Source organism: Nyctereutes procyonoides, unplaced genomic scaffold, assembly GCF_905146905.1.
Source record: "Nyctereutes procyonoides isolate TBG_1078 unplaced genomic scaffold, NYPRO_anot_genome, whole genome shotgun sequence".
NCBI lineage: Eukaryota > Metazoa > Chordata > Mammalia > Carnivora > Canidae > Nyctereutes > Nyctereutes procyonoides.
The window spans coordinates 12,989,068-13,008,278 of NW_026575140.1; the positions used below are offsets into that span (position 1 = coordinate 12,989,068).

General features: G+C 43.1%; 1 protein-coding gene across 1 annotated transcript in view; it reads right to left on the reverse strand.

Moving 5' to 3' along the window:
• Positions 1 to 7,143: 7,143 nt before the first annotated feature.
• RFWD3 (ring finger and WD repeat domain 3) overlaps positions 7,144 to 19,211 on the reverse strand; it is a 38,425-nt gene continuing 26,357 nt past the window's right edge. Inside the window, exons 9-13 of the mRNA XM_055306747.1 lie at positions 16,303 to 16,453; positions 14,383 to 14,559; positions 12,541 to 12,755; positions 11,303 to 11,514; positions 7,144 to 9,540 (exon numbers count right to left, since the gene is read on the reverse strand). Coding sequence (XP_055162722.1) covers positions 9,397 to 9,540; positions 11,303 to 11,514; positions 12,541 to 12,755; positions 14,383 to 14,559; positions 16,303 to 16,453 — 899 coding nt within the window. The 3' untranslated portion in view covers positions 7,144 to 9,396. The remainder of the gene's footprint in view (positions 9,541 to 11,302; positions 11,515 to 12,540; positions 12,756 to 14,382; positions 14,560 to 16,302; positions 16,454 to 19,211) is intronic.

Here is a 19,211-nt window from a genome sequence, read left to right on the forward strand (position 1 = left end):
ATGGGGAATGTGGCCTCAGAGTGAAGGTGGCAGATTTCAGAGCACAGCAGCTGGGAAGATTGGTCAACGCTATGTTCACAGTTGGAGACCTGAGTGAGAGGCAAATTTTTATGACCATGATATTCTAACCTTTGGATCCCACAGATTTATTTCTCTACATTAGTTTGGTGAACAGCTACTTCATAGTTCTTTTTAAAAATATTTTATTTATTTATTCATGAGGGACACAGAGAGATAGATAGAGACATATGCAGAGGGAGAAGTGGAACTTGTTCCCAGGACCCCGGGATCACGTCCTGAGCCAAAGGTAGACGCTCAACCACTGAATACCCAGATGCCCCTACTCCATAGTTTCAATGGATCTTTCTTTCTGAGGGAAAAACTCAGATGAGGGAGATTCGTGGGATAAAGTAACATCTATCATCACAAATGATCTCGGGCCTGAAACTAGTACTCTCCCGTTTCTTCCTCCATTCTGAATTACTTTTAGCCTCAGTTAGCATCTTAGAAGTCTTGGTGGATTACCTGATAATGCGACGGAAGCCTTCATTGCTGGGTGGTGGTTGTGGTTGTTGGTGGTGGTTGTGTCTGAACTCTTGGTCATCACACCCTTCTCAGTCTGGTGTGATATTGCTGCACATGTCTGTTTATAGTTACAGAAGGGCAACAGGACAGCCAGAAGGCACCTGAGTGGACTTCCTGGGAATTTCTTCCCACCCCCATTATGCACAAGCAGCCCTACTTCCTCCTGTTAATCAGGGTTAGTTTCCATTGCCAGTTTGGTGATTCCTCTTCTCACCTACTGATCCTTGGGCACAAGGTCCTAAAGTTGCAGTCATAACTTGTAGTTCAGTAGGACCCTTGGTGTGTCCTCTGGCAAGATGTATCCCTATAATAGGGACACAGGAACTTCAACCATGTGGAGACAGGAGTTGCTGGGTGGGAAGCACAAAATTACCCAGATCATCGAGAGTGATGGTAAGTGGGGTCACTCTTGTTTCCCCATATTGGTTCCTGGACCCATGGATTCCCTGTTCTGGGGTAACAGCATCATATAAAGGTCTTTTATAAAAATAAATAAATAAAAATAAATAAATAATAAAAAAATAAAGGTCTTTTATTTAATACTGTATCCTGAAGAATGGCACCCCATTCTTTGAGTGTTGCTTCTCAGCTAGTGCTTCAGCTGTGCCTTTAGAAGATCATTACCAGGGGTGCCTGGGTGGGTGGCTCAGTTGGTGAAGCGTCTGCCTTCAGCTCAGGTCGTGATCCCAGAGTCCTGATATAGAACCCTGCATCTGGCTCCCTGCTCAGTGGGAGCCAGCTTCTCCCTCTCCCTCTGCCACTCCCCCTGCTGGTGTGCTTTCTCTCTCTCTCCCAAATAAATAAAATCTTCAAAAAAAAAAAAAAAAAAAAAAGACAACAGAATTAAAAAACAAAAAAAGGTCATTACCAGTATTCCATTAGCTGGCTGCTTCTGGATGGTGTGGTAAATGATATGACCAGCAGATCCCATGGTCAAGGGTTTACTTCTGCAATACCTTCACCATAAAGTGGGTCCCCTGGGTGAGATGTTATACTGTGTGACAATCTGTGCCTCAGTCAGGCATTCTGCTCGCTGAAGTTCTGAGAGCAAGAAAGGCAAATCCATACCCAGAATAGGGATCTGGCCTTCTAAGGATGAATTGCTGGCCTTTTCGGAGGGAAGGAGCACATGGTAGCTGACTTAACAGCACATAGCTGCTTGATCTTCTCTAGGAGTAGAGCATATCAGAGACCCAGTGTTGTCTCTACGGCTGACAAGGTGGACATTCAGAGGCAGGCTTGGTAAGTGGGAGTCCATTCTTCCATATGGACTTTGAGTCCATACCTTGCCTCCATCTCTGTCACCATGGCCAATCTGTTCATGCACCTAGCATGTCAAGTTCTGCAGGGGCTGAAGACTGGCTGTGAATTGACCTAGTCATCTTGCCTGTTTGATTGTTCAGGGCCTCTTCCGTGGTGTAGGTTTTCTGGTGAGCATTGTCATATGATAAAAATTACATGTTATGCCTTCTTCCATATAATTCATCCACATCCACCAAGCCATTGAACCCCACCCAGGAACCTTTATATAATCTCACTTTAGACCACTTGTCCTTTTTTTTTTAAAAAAAAAAGATTTTATTTATTTATTCATGAGACACACACACACACACACACACGAGGGGGGGGTGGGGCAGAGACACAGGCAGAGGGAGAAGCAGGTTCCATGCAGGCAGCCCCATGTGGGACTCGAACCTGGGAATCCGGGATCATACCCTGGGCCAAACCAGCAGGTGCTCAACTGCTGAGCCACTCAGGCGTCCCTACTTGTCCTTTTTTTAAAAAAAAAAAATATATATAATATATATTTATTTATTTATTCATGAGAGACACAGAGAGGGAGAGGCAGAGACACAGGCAGAGGGAGAAGCAGGCTCCATGCAGGGAGCCCGATGTGGGACTCGATTCTGGGACTGCAGGATCATGTCCTAAGCCATAGGCAGATGCTCAACCACTGAACCACCCAGGTGTCCCCCACTTGTCCTTCTATACAAAGTGGAAAGTCAAAGGCACAGCTTACAATTCCACTCCTTAGGAATATTTTTCACCCTGACTCTTTCAGGGTCACACTTGTATCCTTCATGTCTTTAATGGTGGCTCTAATCTCCACCATCCTCCATCCCCCCAATAAGACATTGCTTTTAATTTACTATTTTAGCCAGTGATGAGAGCAGTTTCCAAGGTTTACACTTAGCCTTTCCTGTTATAATTCTTACCGCCCAGGCCAGAAACACAATGTGGTTTTTATTCTAGATTTCCAGTTATATATTTGGGGACTGGGGAAATGATCACCGGATACATCCACATATCCAGTGGAGGGACTATGAGCCATACCTTAGCCAGGACTCCATTCATCACTGTCCCCCAGAGGCCAGGGGGCTGATGATGCTTTTGGTCTCTGTCAGTGTCAACTCTGACCAAGTGTCCAACACGCCTCAAAATATGTGGTTGTTTCCCTTTTGCCAGTGTATGGTCACCCAGGTAAATGGCCATAAATTTCTTTGGGGGAAAGACAGAGGGAATCACTGTCGTGGTATATATCTGCCATGGTGTTGCAGGATGTTTGTTCCTAGGCTCCCAGCTACATGTTCATCAATGGGTTCTGGATCTGAAAATTGGCTCAGGTCTAGAAACAGCATGGGAGCATGACTTCCCGGGGATGGCCACCCTTGACCTCCTGTTCCTCCACTCTTGTGGGCTTTTTTTGGTTATGGATGTTAAAAATCACCCTTGTTGACTGAGTCTATTTTGCCCCTAGGGATGCTATCTTTTAGTAACCCACTCCACAACTACCTGCTGATTGGCCCCTTGGTTACCTCTTCAGTCTTGCTAGTAATCATGATAATTGTGGCTTCCTGGCTTCTTGCAGTTTTATTCTGGGGTTCCATCATCCCCATTTTCTGGAATATTAATAGCACTACATCTATTAGTCTAGGTTTGCCAGGAAGCAGACAATAAAAGTGAATTAACCATCAACAAAAACCCAAAGAATCCAATTAAAAGATGCGCAACGTACTTGAATATTTCTCCAAAGGAGATACACAAATAGTCAATAAGCACACGAAAAGATGCTCAACATTAATAACATCAGAAAAATGCAAATCAAAATTACAGTGAGTTACCACCTCACAGTCAGTAGGATGGCTACCATACAAAAAAAAAAAAAAAAACAACAAAAAACAAAAAACAGAAAATAGGATAGGGGAGCCTGGCTGGCTCAGTGGGAAAAGCATGCATCTCTTGATCTTGGGAATGTGGGTTGAGCCCCATTCTGGGTGTAGGCATTACTTAAATAAAAAATAAACTTAACAGCACATAACTGTTAAGCCACTAAGCCACCCAGATGCCCCGCCTGCACTTCCACTCTTAATGTTTGGCTAAGGCAGCGCCTGGGTGGCTCAGTCAGTTAAGCATTGGACTCTTGATTTCCACTCGGGTCATGATCTCAGGGTCCTGGGATCAAGCCCTGTGCTTGGCTCTGCACTCAGCGGGGAGTCTGCTTCTCTCATCTCCGTCTCTCTCCTCCAGTCTCTCCCACCATGCACACTCTTTCTCTGAAATAAATTAACTCTTAAAAAAATATAGGTTTGGCTAAGGCCATGGGAGACTCCTCAAGCTAAAGTAGCCTGTCAGGAGTTCAGCCCCTCCTAGAAATGGGCCTGCCTCAGTATCCCCTGCCCTCCTCAGTCACTGGGAAGGGCGGTCTTGCTGTGGAGGCACTAATGGGTTTTCAGAGCTTAGCAGCTCGAACAGGAAGCAGTTAGGCTTGCCATCGTTGGGAGTTGTGAGCGCCTCATTTTCATGGCCACAGCACCGGGGCAAGTCCTGTAACTTCTCTGAGCGTTCCTTTCATACAAAATGTGTACCACACCATTAGGACTTGAGGGATGAAAAATGTCCTAACATGCTTCCTGGCACCCCCAAACTAGGTAGCTAAGGGACCTGAACATGTCTGTTGCAGAAACGTGATTATGAGAATCTAAGACCCAGAAACGAACCAACATTTGGATGTCCTCCCTCCCTTACAACAACTTGCCATGTTGCACAAACTGTAGTCCTTCCTGCAAATGAATTTCATGTCCCTTTTTGGGAAGAGGGGTCTTAGACATAAATGTTAGCATCTGGTAATGTAGGCTTCCTTCCCTTCACTCCAGTGGAAAGTGACTCGTGAACTGAGAAAGGGGCATATGTTTGCCTAGTGAAGTAGTCACTCTCAGCAGTTAGGGTACCGTCCTCATCAGGGGACCTGGTGTCCGGGCCAGTTCTAGAGGTTCCATTGGGGTACAAGCTAGGTTTTAGCATTTGAAAGGACTAAGCTTCCAGAACAATTTCTCCTCCTGTCCTCAATACCCTTTACGTCAGAACCTCATTTCTTCCTGCCTGTTGCTGGCTAATCTAATAATCTTTTGGTTTTTCTTTTGAGGGGGGCACACAGATATGAACCAAGGATCTCTTGATTAACAATCAATTTTTTTCAAGGTTTTATTTATTTATTCATGAGAGACACAAAGAGAGAGGGAGGCAGAGAAACAGGCAGAGGGAGAAGCAGGCCCCCTGGGGGGAGGACTCAATCCCAGAACCCCAGGATTACGCCCTGAGGCTAAGGCAGACGCTCAACCACTGTGCCACACAAGTGCCCCGAACAGTCAATTTTCTACACCATGTTTATTTTATTTTATTTTTTCTACACCATGTTTAAGAGAAACAGTGGAACCACACCAACATCTAACATCCCTACTAGAGCTCAAGTCTTGGAATTTACCAGAACCTTTCTGGAAGTGCTGCTTTAACCTCATGGTGGCATTTTATTTTTTCGTAGTGCTGGCATTTTAATCAGATGGCAGGGTCTTTATCCAGGGGCAGATATTCCCTCCTTCATTCCAGGAACAAGTGGTCTGCCAAGCCCCCACTTCCATTAACCCACAGTCCATCGAACCACTGGCAGCTCACAGAGCTTAGCTTACATAACAGAAAACCTCCAGGTCTTTTTACCCAATCATCTGTTTTTTTTTTTTTAATTTTTTAAATTCATTTATTTATGATAGAGAGAGAGAGAGAGAGAGAGAGAGAGAGAGGCAGAGACACAGGCAGAGGGAGAAGCAGGCTCCATGCACCGGGAGCCCGACATGGGACTCGATCCCGGGTCTCCAGGATCGCGCCCTGGGCCAAAGGCAGGCGCCAAACCGCTGCTCCACCCAGGGATCCCTACCCAATCATCTGTTAAGTGAAGTTCTGAACTTCCTTTGTTTTCCTCTCAATGGGGAACATTTCCTTTTAACCAAATCCAGATATTATTAGTTTCGGCCCATGTCCAGCTTCTAGGTGAGCCTTTCTGCTTAGTATAGCCATGTTTGGATAAAGCTACTGTTACTTTTTCAGGGCGATGGTGAGGGTCCATGGCATCCATCCTCACTTCCCATTTCCACAGCAGGTTCTTCCCTCCCTCAGCCAACTCCGCACCCTGCTTTCTAATCAATAGATCAGGATGGGACTTAGGGGATAAACAGAAGCAGTTGTTACCAACACATCGAAGTTGACTCATTAAAAGACAAGGACACACAAATGTCTGTTTCCAGGATTTCACGTGGCAGCCAATCGGACATGGGAAATGAGTACTGTGGGAAAGAAAAATATGGCATTGTCTTTTTAATCTTTTTATTATTTTTTTTAAATTTTTAAAATTTATTTATGATAGAGAGAGAGAGAGATAGAGAGAGAGAGAGAGAGAGAGAGGCAGAGAACAGGCAGAGGGAGAAGCAGGCTCCATGCACCGGGAGCCCGACGTGGGACTCGATCCTGGGTCTCCAGGATCACGCCCTGGGCCAAAGGCAGGCGCCAAACCGCTGCGCCACCCAGGGATCCCGGCGTTGGGTTTTTAACACGGGGCTTCCTTCCTCCCTGGGACTTGTGTCAGTCATTTGCTGTCGAAGGACCAGGCCCCAGGACAACAGCACAGTCCTCCTGGAGTCTGGTATACTCCATTCGCTGTTCAGCTGGAAAGCATTTTCAGCCTTTCCCATCTAATCCCAGAACCATGATTTATGGCCACAGAAATTCCTGAACTAAACAGAACAAAGACACCGAGGCAAGAGGCCAGAACTGTGCTGAGCAGGAACCCAGAGTCCATGCTTGCCCAGCGCTGCAAGTCACTGTACTGTGCTGCCAAAGACTAAAAGAAATAAAAGGGTAAGTTCTCCCCTCCTCCCACATTACAGTTTTCTGGATTCAAAGAAAGTACCAAGGAAGCCAGTGGGCAAAGGGAGTCTGGGAAATGTAGTTTCCAAGATTAATCCCCTTGGATCTAAGAGCAAACAGACAAATAACCAACGTAGGCAAGTTCTTAAGCAAACACAGTTTCCCATTAGCAACAGAAGAGAACTGCCAGTTAAATCACCTCATCAATTTAAATAAGATGTTTACTTCAGGTCCAGAGACCATCCTGTGTAATTCAGACCCAGTACTGCATGAAATGAAGGAGTCTCCCAGGCTGAGATTGTACCACTTTCCCAAGAGGCAGACATGTTCCCGCCTCTGGCAGTCAGACAAGACACCAGGAGCTCTTACACACGGCAAATGCTTTATTTTCATATTAACATGTACACAAACATTAAAACACAGAACATGAACAGAGATCCCACGGCCTTGTTTGTCAAAGTAGGTACAAGGTATTTTAAGTCTCCTTAACTCCAAACTCTCAAATGGGAAAACCACCTTAGAGACAGGGGTGAGGCAACATGTTGGGGCAGAGCCTGGTGCTGCAGGAGAGCCCAGGGCTGGGGTCTCCAGACGTCCTCCCTTGCAGGCTGAAGGGAGCAGGGCTAGGGTGGCTGGGGGCAAAGTCTTTTCCTTTGAAGAAATCAGTTAAAGCTACATCAATTTGTTTCTTAAGCACTCATATTTACTGGAGGAATGCAAGAATTGGCAAGACCTGAGATTCACCTAACTTCTGTGGTAACAAGTCCCTTGGTTCCTATGCTCGGGGGAGCCGATCAGCATCAGCTGAGTGTACTTTCAGCCCGAGTCTCATCCTAAACCCGCTCCAGGTTTTGTCCCAGCCAACTGCATAGTCTCTAACAATCTTCTGAAACCAGAGGAGTTCTGCTCTTTAATCCAAATCCCTCTCTGCCACTGATGCTCTAAGCCCGGGTAGTCATTCTGAATCATCAACATATTGAAAGGAGTTGTCTCTTCTGAGAAAAGGAAGTTCTTTCCCAGGCTCTGGAAACTGGCTTTTGAAAGATGTATTAAAATAGGAGGACATTCTTTAAAAGGCACAACTACAACTTGGAACTCTGGGGAAATCTACTGCAATAACCCCTTGGCTGGTGAGAAATGCTGGCAATAGCTCAGGAGGTGCCAGGCCGGCACTGTTTTAAAATTAAAAAAATAACATTTCCAGAACAATTATTTAAGAAAGTCACACTGTGGGCCATACTGTTTCTAAGAACAGGGCACTGACCCCCATACCTGAGGCCTGTTCTGTTGTGGACTGTGGCTTAGCAGAGTAGAGGTAGGCAAAGCGAAAGACAAGCGAAAGTGAACCCTCTACTGGAGAAGTGCAGCTCACGATGGTGGACAGTCCACGGTTGGAATAAGAGCTGGCAGGCTTCTCCTTGCAATCCACACCAGCTTCCAACCTCTATTATCTTCCTGAGCATAACTATTTTTCTAACAACACTTCTTAAAAAAGGTTAGGAAGGGAGGCATATCAGAGAAAGCTAAAGCCAAACATCCGTTTCACATGAGGAAGGCTCTACCTGGGAACTCTAAAGATGCTCAAGAATAGACCTCTTACTTTTAGAGGTTGGCTCTACTCAGGAACTCTTTCAAAAGGGAAGAGACATGCCCTTCTCCTGTTTTCAGGGGTGGTCTAAGCAGCTTCTCTTTTTGTAAGCTTCTCTTGGTTAGCCCTTTGCTCTTGATCTCTTTTACTAGGAGACTCGAGTAAGAGCTTTGACATATCACTCATCTTTTCCTAGTGTGAGGGAAAAGGAGTGGTTTTTCAGGGCATTCGCTTATATAAAACCAATCACGAAGTGCCACGCTACGTAGAAAAAATGAGGCTTCTCCACTGCTCAAACAACTGGTCCCTTTCCTTGGCTCCTACAATGTGATGAACTTAATGCACTCAGCATTAGGAAAGGGTAAGATTATCAGCTGCCTCCATCTCCGGCCTGGCCAATATCCTGGCACTGCACATCTGGAGTAGATCTGTTGCTGCCACAAAGCAGACCAGATGTGTTCTACCACACACTTCTGCAGAGATGAGACCAAGTTACTAAAAGGTTGTCAACACACAAGGTCAGAAATAGAGCAAATTCTTCACCAGGTTGTAGAGTGCCCTCTTGTGTTCAACTGAAGACTCTTCTGCATCCATGGTGCATCCAAGCAACATGAAGATGGTTAGTCCCTTCTGGGATATAAGCATTCATTCCCAAGTCATAGCGCTCAAGTGACCAGACCACTTAGGCGGGTGTCACATCCTTCAGAAAATGCTTGGCGTACTCATATCCTAAATGAGGTCCAGCAGAACATCTGATCAGAAATAGAGCTTCCCAACAGATTCACGAAGGATTTTAACCCAAGACATGAATAATGTAGATGGGAGTACCCGTCACTTTTTCGATGGACGCTGCAATTATACTGTAGTGTTTCAGTGACCTGGAGTCTTAGAGTTACATCAACCCAAAGGAATCATGATCCCAGAAGTTCTAGACCACAGGTAATAAGCAGAAATCTTGGTCAGGGCTTCTAGCTGCTAGTAAACATCTGATATAAACCGGCAGCATGCCTGCTAAGTTCCAGACACGGTCACTCCCACCTATAGATGTGGACCACCTTCTCTGTTAAGGTAGCTAAGTAGCTACTGTGGTTCACCTCAAATGGGCAGATGTCCAAGACAGGCTGGCCAGCCTGCAGTTCCTGCAGCAACGAGCCACTGCCAGCATCCCACAGCTAAAAAAGACAGAGATAAGGGTCAGGAGTCATTCAATTCAGCCTGGGGGACTTGCTTGCTTTATCATCAAACAACTTTGTGGGTTTTTTAAAGGTTTTTATTTAAATTCTAGTTAGTTAACATACAGTGCAATATCAGTGTCTGGTGTACGATACAATGATTCAACAGTTCCATACAGCACTGGTGCTCATTCCCAAGTGCTCCTCCTTAATCCCATCAGACAACTTTCAAAGAGCTGCAGAGAGCACTGCCTGGGGAGTAAACCAGACCGTCCATAACCTTCACAAAGCCAGGATATGCAGCATAGTTTAGGTGTGGCCTTTGCCACTGTAATTAGCAAAGAGTCTACCCATGAGAGGATCCAGGAACCAAGTCTAGCATTCAGCCCTTCCATCAAGATGCCTGCAACTCTTCTACGGAACAGAAGAGTCAATAAGACAAAAAGTCCCTGCCTCTGCCCTCACGAAATCTTCTAACTAGTGCTTATCCTTTTCAAAAACTTCTTACGAAAAAAATTTTAATAATAAAAAGTAGGGTAGTTCAATGAACTACCAATCACCCAGATTATTAAGCCTTTTACCACATCAGCTTTACTAAGTCTATATATATATATATATATATATTTTTTTTTTTTTTCTTACTTCATATCATTTTACCCTTATTCTATAGTGGTGTTATCCAATATGGTGACCACTAGCCACATAAAGCCATTTAAATTAAAATTTAAAAATTAAGTTCTTCATTCACACTAATCACATTTCAAGTGTTTATGTGGCTAGTATAACTTTATCAGTCAGCAGTGCTCCAAAGCTTCATTAGATTTAGGTTCAAGGGCATCTTATAGAAGGTGCCATGAGCTTCTTACTGTCTTATATTAAGAGGCAAATTATTTGTTAACCCACTTACAGTGAGGTTAATGTTGATCAATGTGTTCAGGTCATGACAGACTGACTCTTCCATTGTACAATTCCCCATCAATCATTCATCTGTTGGTTTCACCCTGAACTGATGAAACTGGTACCTGAATCAACTAATCAATCAATCAATCAATTAATTAATTAATTAAAAAGATTTGATTTATTTGAGAAAGTGAGAGCACAAGCAGGGGGAGCCAAAGAGGGAGACAGAAGAAGGCTCCCTGCTGAGCAGGAAGTTGGACTCGGGGCTTGATCCCAGGACCCCGGGATTATGACCCAGGCCGAAGGCAGATGCTTAACCAATTGAGCCATCCAGGCCTCCCTGAATCAATTATTTTATAGGTGTTTCAGTAGTTCCTTATTATTATTATTTTTTTAAGATTCATAAGATGGGGGATGCCTGGGTGGCTCAGTGGTTTAGCATCTACCTTCGGCTTAGGTCATGATCCCGGGGTCTCAGGATCGAGTCCTTCATCAGATTCCCCGCAGGGAGCCTTCTTCTCCCTCTGCCTATGTCTCTGCCTCTCTCTCAATCTGTGCCTCTCACGAATAAGTAAATAAAATCTAAAAAAAAAAAAAAGATTCATAAGGCAGCCCATAGAACACTATAGCTCATGCAAAAAAGAATGAGGTGGATCAATAGATACTAAAATGAAAAGAAATCTATGCTAGAAAGTTAAATGGGAGAAGAGCAAATTACAGAGCAGTATGTAAAGTGTGACTTGGATAAAAATAAGCAATCCTACAGACACACACACATACACACACACACAGAAATGTGCAATTATGGAGAACTTTGGCTTTCTGCTCTGTACATTTCTATATAAAAAGATAATAGGCTCACCAAGGCAGAATTTGATGCTTCGTCCCCAGTACACACCAGGATGCTGCCATCATTCTCTGGGTTTTGGAAAATGGCACTTTTGGTCAGTAGTTTGCAAGTGGGTCCCCCAAGGAACGTTTGTACAGGATGGCAGATACAGACTGGCTCTCCAGCATCATCCAACTTGTAGGACATCTCCATCAGCACACTTCGTAAAGTGTTGTGATTTTTATCTACGAGACAGAGAAATCAATGTTGCTCCATGGGGATGATCCAAAGAAACTCATGAAGTACCTGAACCTCAGATGCTTACAGACTATCTGAGTGGAAAAGCCACTATTTATTAAACCAACAAGAAGAGCTACAAAGCAACCATAATAACAAGAACAAAATAATACAGCACAAATGAAATTCAGAACCCCTGGCTAAGATAAAGCAAGTTATTTTCAATAGATTTTTGCCTATGGGGGAAATAGTTCTGAGCCTAAGCTATCCTTTTTTTTTTTTTTTTAAAGATTTTATTTATTTATTCATGATAGAGAGAGAGAGAGAGAGGCAGAGAGACAGGCAGAGGCAGAAGCAGGCTCCATGCAGGGAGCCCGACTTGGGACTCGATCCCGGGACTCCAGGATCAAGCCCTGGGCTGAAGGCGGCGGCGCTAAATTGCTGAGCCACCTGGGCTGCCCCTAAGCTATCCTTTTTAGTGAAATCACTATATCCTGCCAAACCCCTGGCTCAGGTTTTTATCTTCCTTAAGGGCAACAGAAGACAAAATTGCATTGAGGGTGACTCACTGGCTTGAATTTCATGACTGTTCTAAATCACAGGGGCTCCTAAAGAGGCCAGCTCACTCCACAGAGTACCTGGTGGATTCCTCACGCAAGTGAGGAGCAGAGGAAGGCTCTAGGGAGGAAGGTGGGGCCACCATCTTTTTTTTTTTTTATAAAGATTTTATTTATTTATTCATGAGACACACAGAGGCAGAGGGAGAAGCAGGCCCCATGCAGGGAGCCTGACGTGGGACTTGATCCCAGACCCCAGGGATCATGACCTGAGCCAAAGGCAGACGCTCAACCGTTGAGCTACCCAGTTATCCCGTAGGTGGGGCCACCATCCTGATTGCAGTAGCAAGAGCTGTTAGTCTGTGAGGGGTTTCTTGGTGCTACCTGAAGGGCAGGGCAAACTCTCCCTCTCTCCCTTGAACCAATGTGCTCCCAGATAAACCACAGAAAGTCCGACCAGGACATCCTAACACTCACCAGGCCTATAGGTCACAAGACAGTGCCGTGTGCTGCTCTCTGTCTGAAAGTCTACATAGCCCCCTGGCTCCATGGGCAGCATATGAGGCCAATGAGAAAAGCCCATTTTTAGCTCCCAGAAGGAAGCGTTCTCCAAAGTTCCAGCCAACACCCCACCATATGGAAATGCAGATGAGGCAGCTCTGGGTATGTAGGATAGGGACACCAGCGGGCATCTGGAGGGAAAGAAAGAAAACTATGTTTCACATTCCAGTACTTGTACAATTCCAGACTCCAGACCCCAGTGTCAGGAGCCCCCGAGCAGTCCTACCTTTACAGAAGAGGTTAAATAAAGACCTTCTGTGGGTCACTATCCTTTGACTTTGGATCAAAACTACCAACCTACTCTAACAGTACAAGATCACAAATCCAAGAAGCTTGACTGGTGTGAAGCTCCTAGTAAAGGGGTTGGCCACAGACACAAGTAAAGTCAGAAAGGAAACGCAGAAAAAAAAAAAAGGAAACGCAGGTCACACATCTAATAAAGAGCTGTAGCTGACAGATCCTTCAATTAAAATATAGCCTGAGGCAATTGCATTTTTCTTTTTAAGTAATCTGCACATCCAACATGGAGCTCCAACTCAAGACCTCAGAGATCAAGTCATGTGCTCTTCCAACTGAGCCAGCCAGGTGTCCCTGAAGCAACCACATTTTAATTCAGAAACAAGATTGTTTCTTTAGACATATTCTAAATCTCTTTCTGCAAGCATATGACCAGAACTGTATGCCAAGAATTCTCTCAGAAGTTATTAGCCTGCCACTATATTCCTATGAACTTTGCTTCTGCTGAAGTTGCCAAAGGGGTCACTTGGTCTGCTTTCTTTCATTGCCCTGTCACAATGAAGCAAACTAAAGCAGAAATGAACATTACATACAAATACCCTTTCCTTGCTATTTGCTCCATGTTCTTGCCTACTCCGTCTGGATCCCTCTACATCAATGGCAGTTAGCATGTTTGTTAGGAGTTGACATCTGTAAAAGTTTACATCAGTTGTCTTTAGGCCCGCATAACTGAAGCATGAGTCTACCCCACCCAAATGAAAAGACTCCAAAGTGCTGAGCCTAGGTTTAGTAACCAATTACTATATCGTTACTATAGTGGTATCTTTCTGTTTAGATCCCCTGCCCCCCTTTTAAAATATATTCACATTGGAAATAGAAATTCTCTTTTAAGATACTTCTCATTTTGGCCTAAGTCAGACTCCACCACTTCTCCCTTTGAGAAATTTATGCCTTTAGGAGAGTATTACACCCAAATGGTACTCAACACATTCTGAAGAGTCATAGTGGTGCAGGTGGTCACCCATCCTCAGAATTTGGGCTGACTCTAAAAATCGCCCAATTCTGTAACTGGATTATAAATGATAAATCATAGTAACATGGTATATCTTTAGACCAAGTTTGTTTAGCTGGAGGTTAGGGAAGTTTTAAATCATTTTTTTATAGGCCTTTTACTGATTTCTTCCTCTGCAATAGCTGTAACAAGCCAAGAAACGTGACAAAGGTCACACAGCTCCTATGCAGTAGAACCGGGTTTTGAACACAGATCTGACTTCATTTTGCCATGTTGGGTGATGAGTGACTGTATGAACCTGGCTATACTTGGTACTAGGACTTTCTACCATGTAGAAATATCATGAACACATACAAAGGATCTTAGGGAGTCCAAAATGAGAAGACATCACTGCACTCAGAGAACTGCCCTCTGTGAGAAATTCTGACCAAATGTAAACATTCTCAAAAGAGAAGATTCATATCCAACGGAAAGCTGCTACCTACAGGGAAAAATAAGTAGCTCCCTACCTGGCTTTCTGGGGTGCTAACTCCTGGATATGAGAGCTCGTGTTTCGAAGGTCATAGAGCAGAATCGAACCATTGACCAGTCCGGCATAGATGTGATTACTTTCATCAAGACACCAGCAGCAGCTCCAGACAGGACGTCCTGCATTATATGTCTGGACCACTGTATTTGTCTCCAGGCTGTGGAGATATAAGACTTTTATAATTACGCATTAAGAAAATCAAATATATAACAAAGATATAAAGATTATCATTTCACTGATAATCTTTTTAAAAAACAGATATTTATTTGAGAGAGTGAGAGAGTGAGCACAAAGGGGGGGGGGGAGTGGAGGTCAGAGGGAGAGGGAGAGGCAGACTTCCTGCTGAGCAGCAAGCTGAATGTGAGGCTTAATCCCAGAACCCTGGGATCATGACCTGAGCAAAAGGTAGACACTCAACTGACTGAGCCACCCTGATGCCCCCAATGATAATCTTAAGAACATACGCACACATCCAAACTATTTTGGGATTTCCAATTTTCTCTAGGGATTGCCTAGTAACCCCTTTTAATTACAAATTATTTGTTTTGGGGGATGTAAGTTTTCCTCTTGAAATGTAAGGAAAATAAAATAAGTTAAAAAGGTATTTAAACAGCACATTCTCCACTCTACCTCAATTCTCCATAATTATCTATAATATAGGTATTCAATGCTAAAATATTCAATGCTAAAAAATTAGAATATACCTACAAGAAAAACAAAACTAACTACCCATAACTACCCAGAGGTAGTCATTAATATCACTTTGGTCTTTAACCTGCACTTTTTTCACCTATTTTTTAACACCACTAGGAAAAAACACAACACATACATAAATATAAAACAATGTTATATTGAGTTTTGGGGCTAACTAAGCTGAAGCATTTTTTAAAAAAAGATTTTATTTATTTATTCATGAGACACCCACACACAGAGAGGCAGAGACATAGGCAGAGAGAGAGAAGCAGGCTCCATGCAGGGAGCCTGATGTGGAACTTGATCCTGGGACTCCAGGATCACGCCCTGGGCTGAAGGCAGGAGCTCAACCGCTGAGACACCAAGGCGTCCCAAGCTGAAGCATTCTTAAAATGTCAGAAGGCTTATCAGGCCTGATAGTGATAACATGATGTGCCTCAGATTTAACTGCAGAACAGGAAGCCAATCATCAGATGTCTGATCAGAACTACTTTCTAAAAGATGAAGGCACTCAGCACATTCAGATCTGGCTCATAGCAGTCGCAGGGCACATGAAGGATAAAATACAGTAGAGGGTTACTGATGAGAGAGAAATAACGACACCTCAAGACAGTAAGCTCCTGGAGAGTATTTTTGTTTAGCAGGAGGATCCCAGTAACAGACCAGGAATAAGCAGTTCCAAGCTGGTAGGTAACCTCATGGTGCCCAGTACCAAGGCTCCCTCCATATTGTCATTCAACCATCTCTAGGGTGTTTCTCTCATCTGCCTGGCTTAAGATGTATGTTGTGATACAGATCATTTTTAAAGAAACAGGGCATTGCATATACTGTTTTGTAGCCTATTGTATGTACTTTGAAAAGCAATACATTTTAAATTCAATGACCCTGGGCAACCCGGGTGGCCTAGCAGTTTAGTGCCGCCTTCAGCCCAGGGTCTGATCCTGGAGACCCAGGATCAAGTCCCACATTGGGCTCCCTGCATGGGGCCTGCTTCTCCCTCTGCCTGTGTCTCTCATGAATAAATAAATAAAATCTTAAAAAAAAAAAAAATTCAATGACCCTGGATCTCAGAAGACAATGCCTCAGACCAAAAAAAAAAAAAAAGAAAGAAAGAAAAATGAGTTAAGGCCATCCTAACACGGATATGAATTTCTATGCAGTTCAACACTAAAAGCCCAGGTCCCATCTTCCTCCCTGAGGCACTCACCTGGTTAGCTTCACAGTGCTGTCTAGGGAAGCCGAGAGTAGTAAGCCTTTGGACCGACTACTGAAAGCCAGTCCTCGGATCTGTTTGCCATGCATGGGAATGTACTGACTGCTTTTCATGTTGGCAGTACTCAACATCTTAACGCCAAAGCCTGCCAACAACGAGAGAGCATGAAATCACTGAAAGTCAATTTAAGGCAAAGCAAACTACCTTTTCAAGTAGCTCTCTGTTCAGCTTTCCTGGCATCTAAATTCCTGGAAAACAGCTGGTTAAACGAAGAAAATAAAAATTCTCCAAGGTCATAATTATTTTAAGAAGTATATTCCACTCCAGATATCTGACAACAGGTGAATGGGTAAACCACTATATGTACATGTAAATAACATACAATGGAATAACTACCCAGCAATACAAGGAAATGAACTATTGATATACACAATAATATGGACAAATCTCCAAAACTTTATACTGAAAGAAGCCAGACAAAAAATGATTATGATTATGTATGATTATGTTTATGTAAAATTCTAAAAAATGCAAATTAATGTATAGTGACAGAAAATAGATCAGTGGCTGCCTAGGGATGAGGAGAGGGGGTAAGGGCAGATGGGGGAGATGGATTATAAAGGGCATGAGGTATGTTATCTTGATTGTGGAGATGGTTTCAGAGGTATATACATATATCAAAACTCATCCAACTATATACTTTCAATATGTGCAAATTATTGCATGTCAGTCATATTTCAATAAAGCTATTAATATAGAGATCCACAGACAGTGAAGATACAGAGAGAGTGAACAATAAGGAATAGAGATGTGTGATTTCTATGTCAGGTGGTCAAGAAATGGCATTTATCTGAATGGAATAAAAATGACACAGATGACAAGTATTCTAATCAATTTGCAGCATTCCAAAGGGGAAAAAAATTCCCCCCCAAACTTGTCCTTTTTAATTTATTTGTTACTCTCTTCTCTTCCTAGGCTCTGATAATATATTTATTTTTACTAAGTATCTATAATTATCCAAGTTATCCACAAACAGAATTTGTCAAATCCTAGATTCAGGATAGCCTCGAGTCACATTTCAGCCTCTCTGGGGAACAAAGTGAGAAAAGTTTATTGTATTTTCTCTTGAAACAGAATTAATTAGGAGAGCTAGAGAGACAAACAGGGAAACTATAGGCCTTCAATCAACAAGGAACACGAATACTGACCTAGCTAATTATCAAAGGAAACAAAGATAAATTAGTACCAAAAGGCTTTCAAGAGCTAGCTATATGCTGTGTGGAATAGATGTATTATGGAAAAAGGAACAGATCATACTCAATTGGGAGAACAATTAAAAAAGTAAGTATTTTCCCAGTTTATATGGAAGGTTTTATTTGATAAATCTTTTATTAAAGATGTGGATGGGAATAGAAACATTATAAACAATTCTTTTATGTTCCCCTTAACCAGAGCTTCTCTCAACTCCCAGCTATCAGTAAACAGGAAAATACACAATAGTCTAGGAATCTACTTTTAATCCTGTATATACCTAAGTTTAGGGGGACACAGTTTTTTTTTTTTTTAAGATAGACTCATTCATTCATTCATTCATCATTCATTCATTTATGATAGACATAGAGAGAGAGGCAGAGACACACAGGAGGAGTGAGAAGCAGGCTCCATGCCAGGAGCCCGACGCAGGACCCGATCCTGGGACTCCAGGATCGCGCCCTGGGCCAAAGGCAGGCGCTAAACCACTGAGCCACTCAGGGATCCCCCGGGACACAGTTTTGAAGCATTTGAATGGAACTTGTAAGTGGGTAAAAAGGAAATCAGGCTGAAGCCAAAGGACCTGGCAGCTGGGAGAAATCATACGCTAAAGATCATGGAAAGAAACATCTACAACAATTAGAATGATTTAACTGGGTATATGAGGAAATTTGGTTTTCAACATTAAGACAATCTTTTTTTTTTTTTTTAAGATTCATTTATTTATTTATCATAGACAGAGAGAGAGAGAGAGAGAGAGAGAGAGAGAGGCAGAGACACAGGAGGAGGGAGAAGCAGGCTCCATGCCAGGAGCCTGACGTGGGACTCGATCCCAGGACTCCAGGATCGCACCCTGGGCCAAAGGCAGGCGCCAAACCGCTGAGCCACCCAGGGATCCTACATTAAGACAATCTAAAGTTAAGCTTTTTAAAAAGCACAAACATGAAAAAATTTAGTATTTACTGTATTATTATCAATTCTTAATCAATGTATTGCCAAATTCTTTTATTTAGAATTTGTCAATTTGAATACTACTGAAAATAAGTATTAAATCTTGTTTCAACTTGAATTAGCCCTTGGGATAGTAATTTTTACTTTTCTTTTCTGAAGATTTATTTATTTTAGAGAGACAGAAGTGATCAAGAGGGAGAGAGAATCCCAAGCAGACTCCCCACTGAGCGCAGAGCCCAATGTGGGGCTCAATCCCAGGACCCTGAGACTGCAACCTGAGCCAAAATCAAGAATTGGATGCTGTGCCAACTAAGCCACCCACGCACCTCTGGACAGTGTTTTTTTTTTTTTTTTTTGGATAGTGTTTTTAAAAATAGTTCCAGTCTAGGGGCATTTGGCTGGCTTAATCAGTAGAGCATGTGACTCTTGATCTCGGGGTTCTAAGTATTAGCTTCATGTTGGGTGCAGACATTACTTTAAAAAAAAAAATCTTAAAAATTTCTAGTCTAAAATCAATCTTTGACTTTATTTATTTTTTATTAAAAAAATTTTTTTTTTCTAAGTAAACCCTGTAACTCAACATGGGACTCAAATTCAAGTCTCATACTCTACCAACTAAGCCAGTCAAGTGCCCCCATGAATCTGTGACTTTAACAGGACATATAGGGATGTTCTTCTCCTTGGATGATATCAGTAACCCA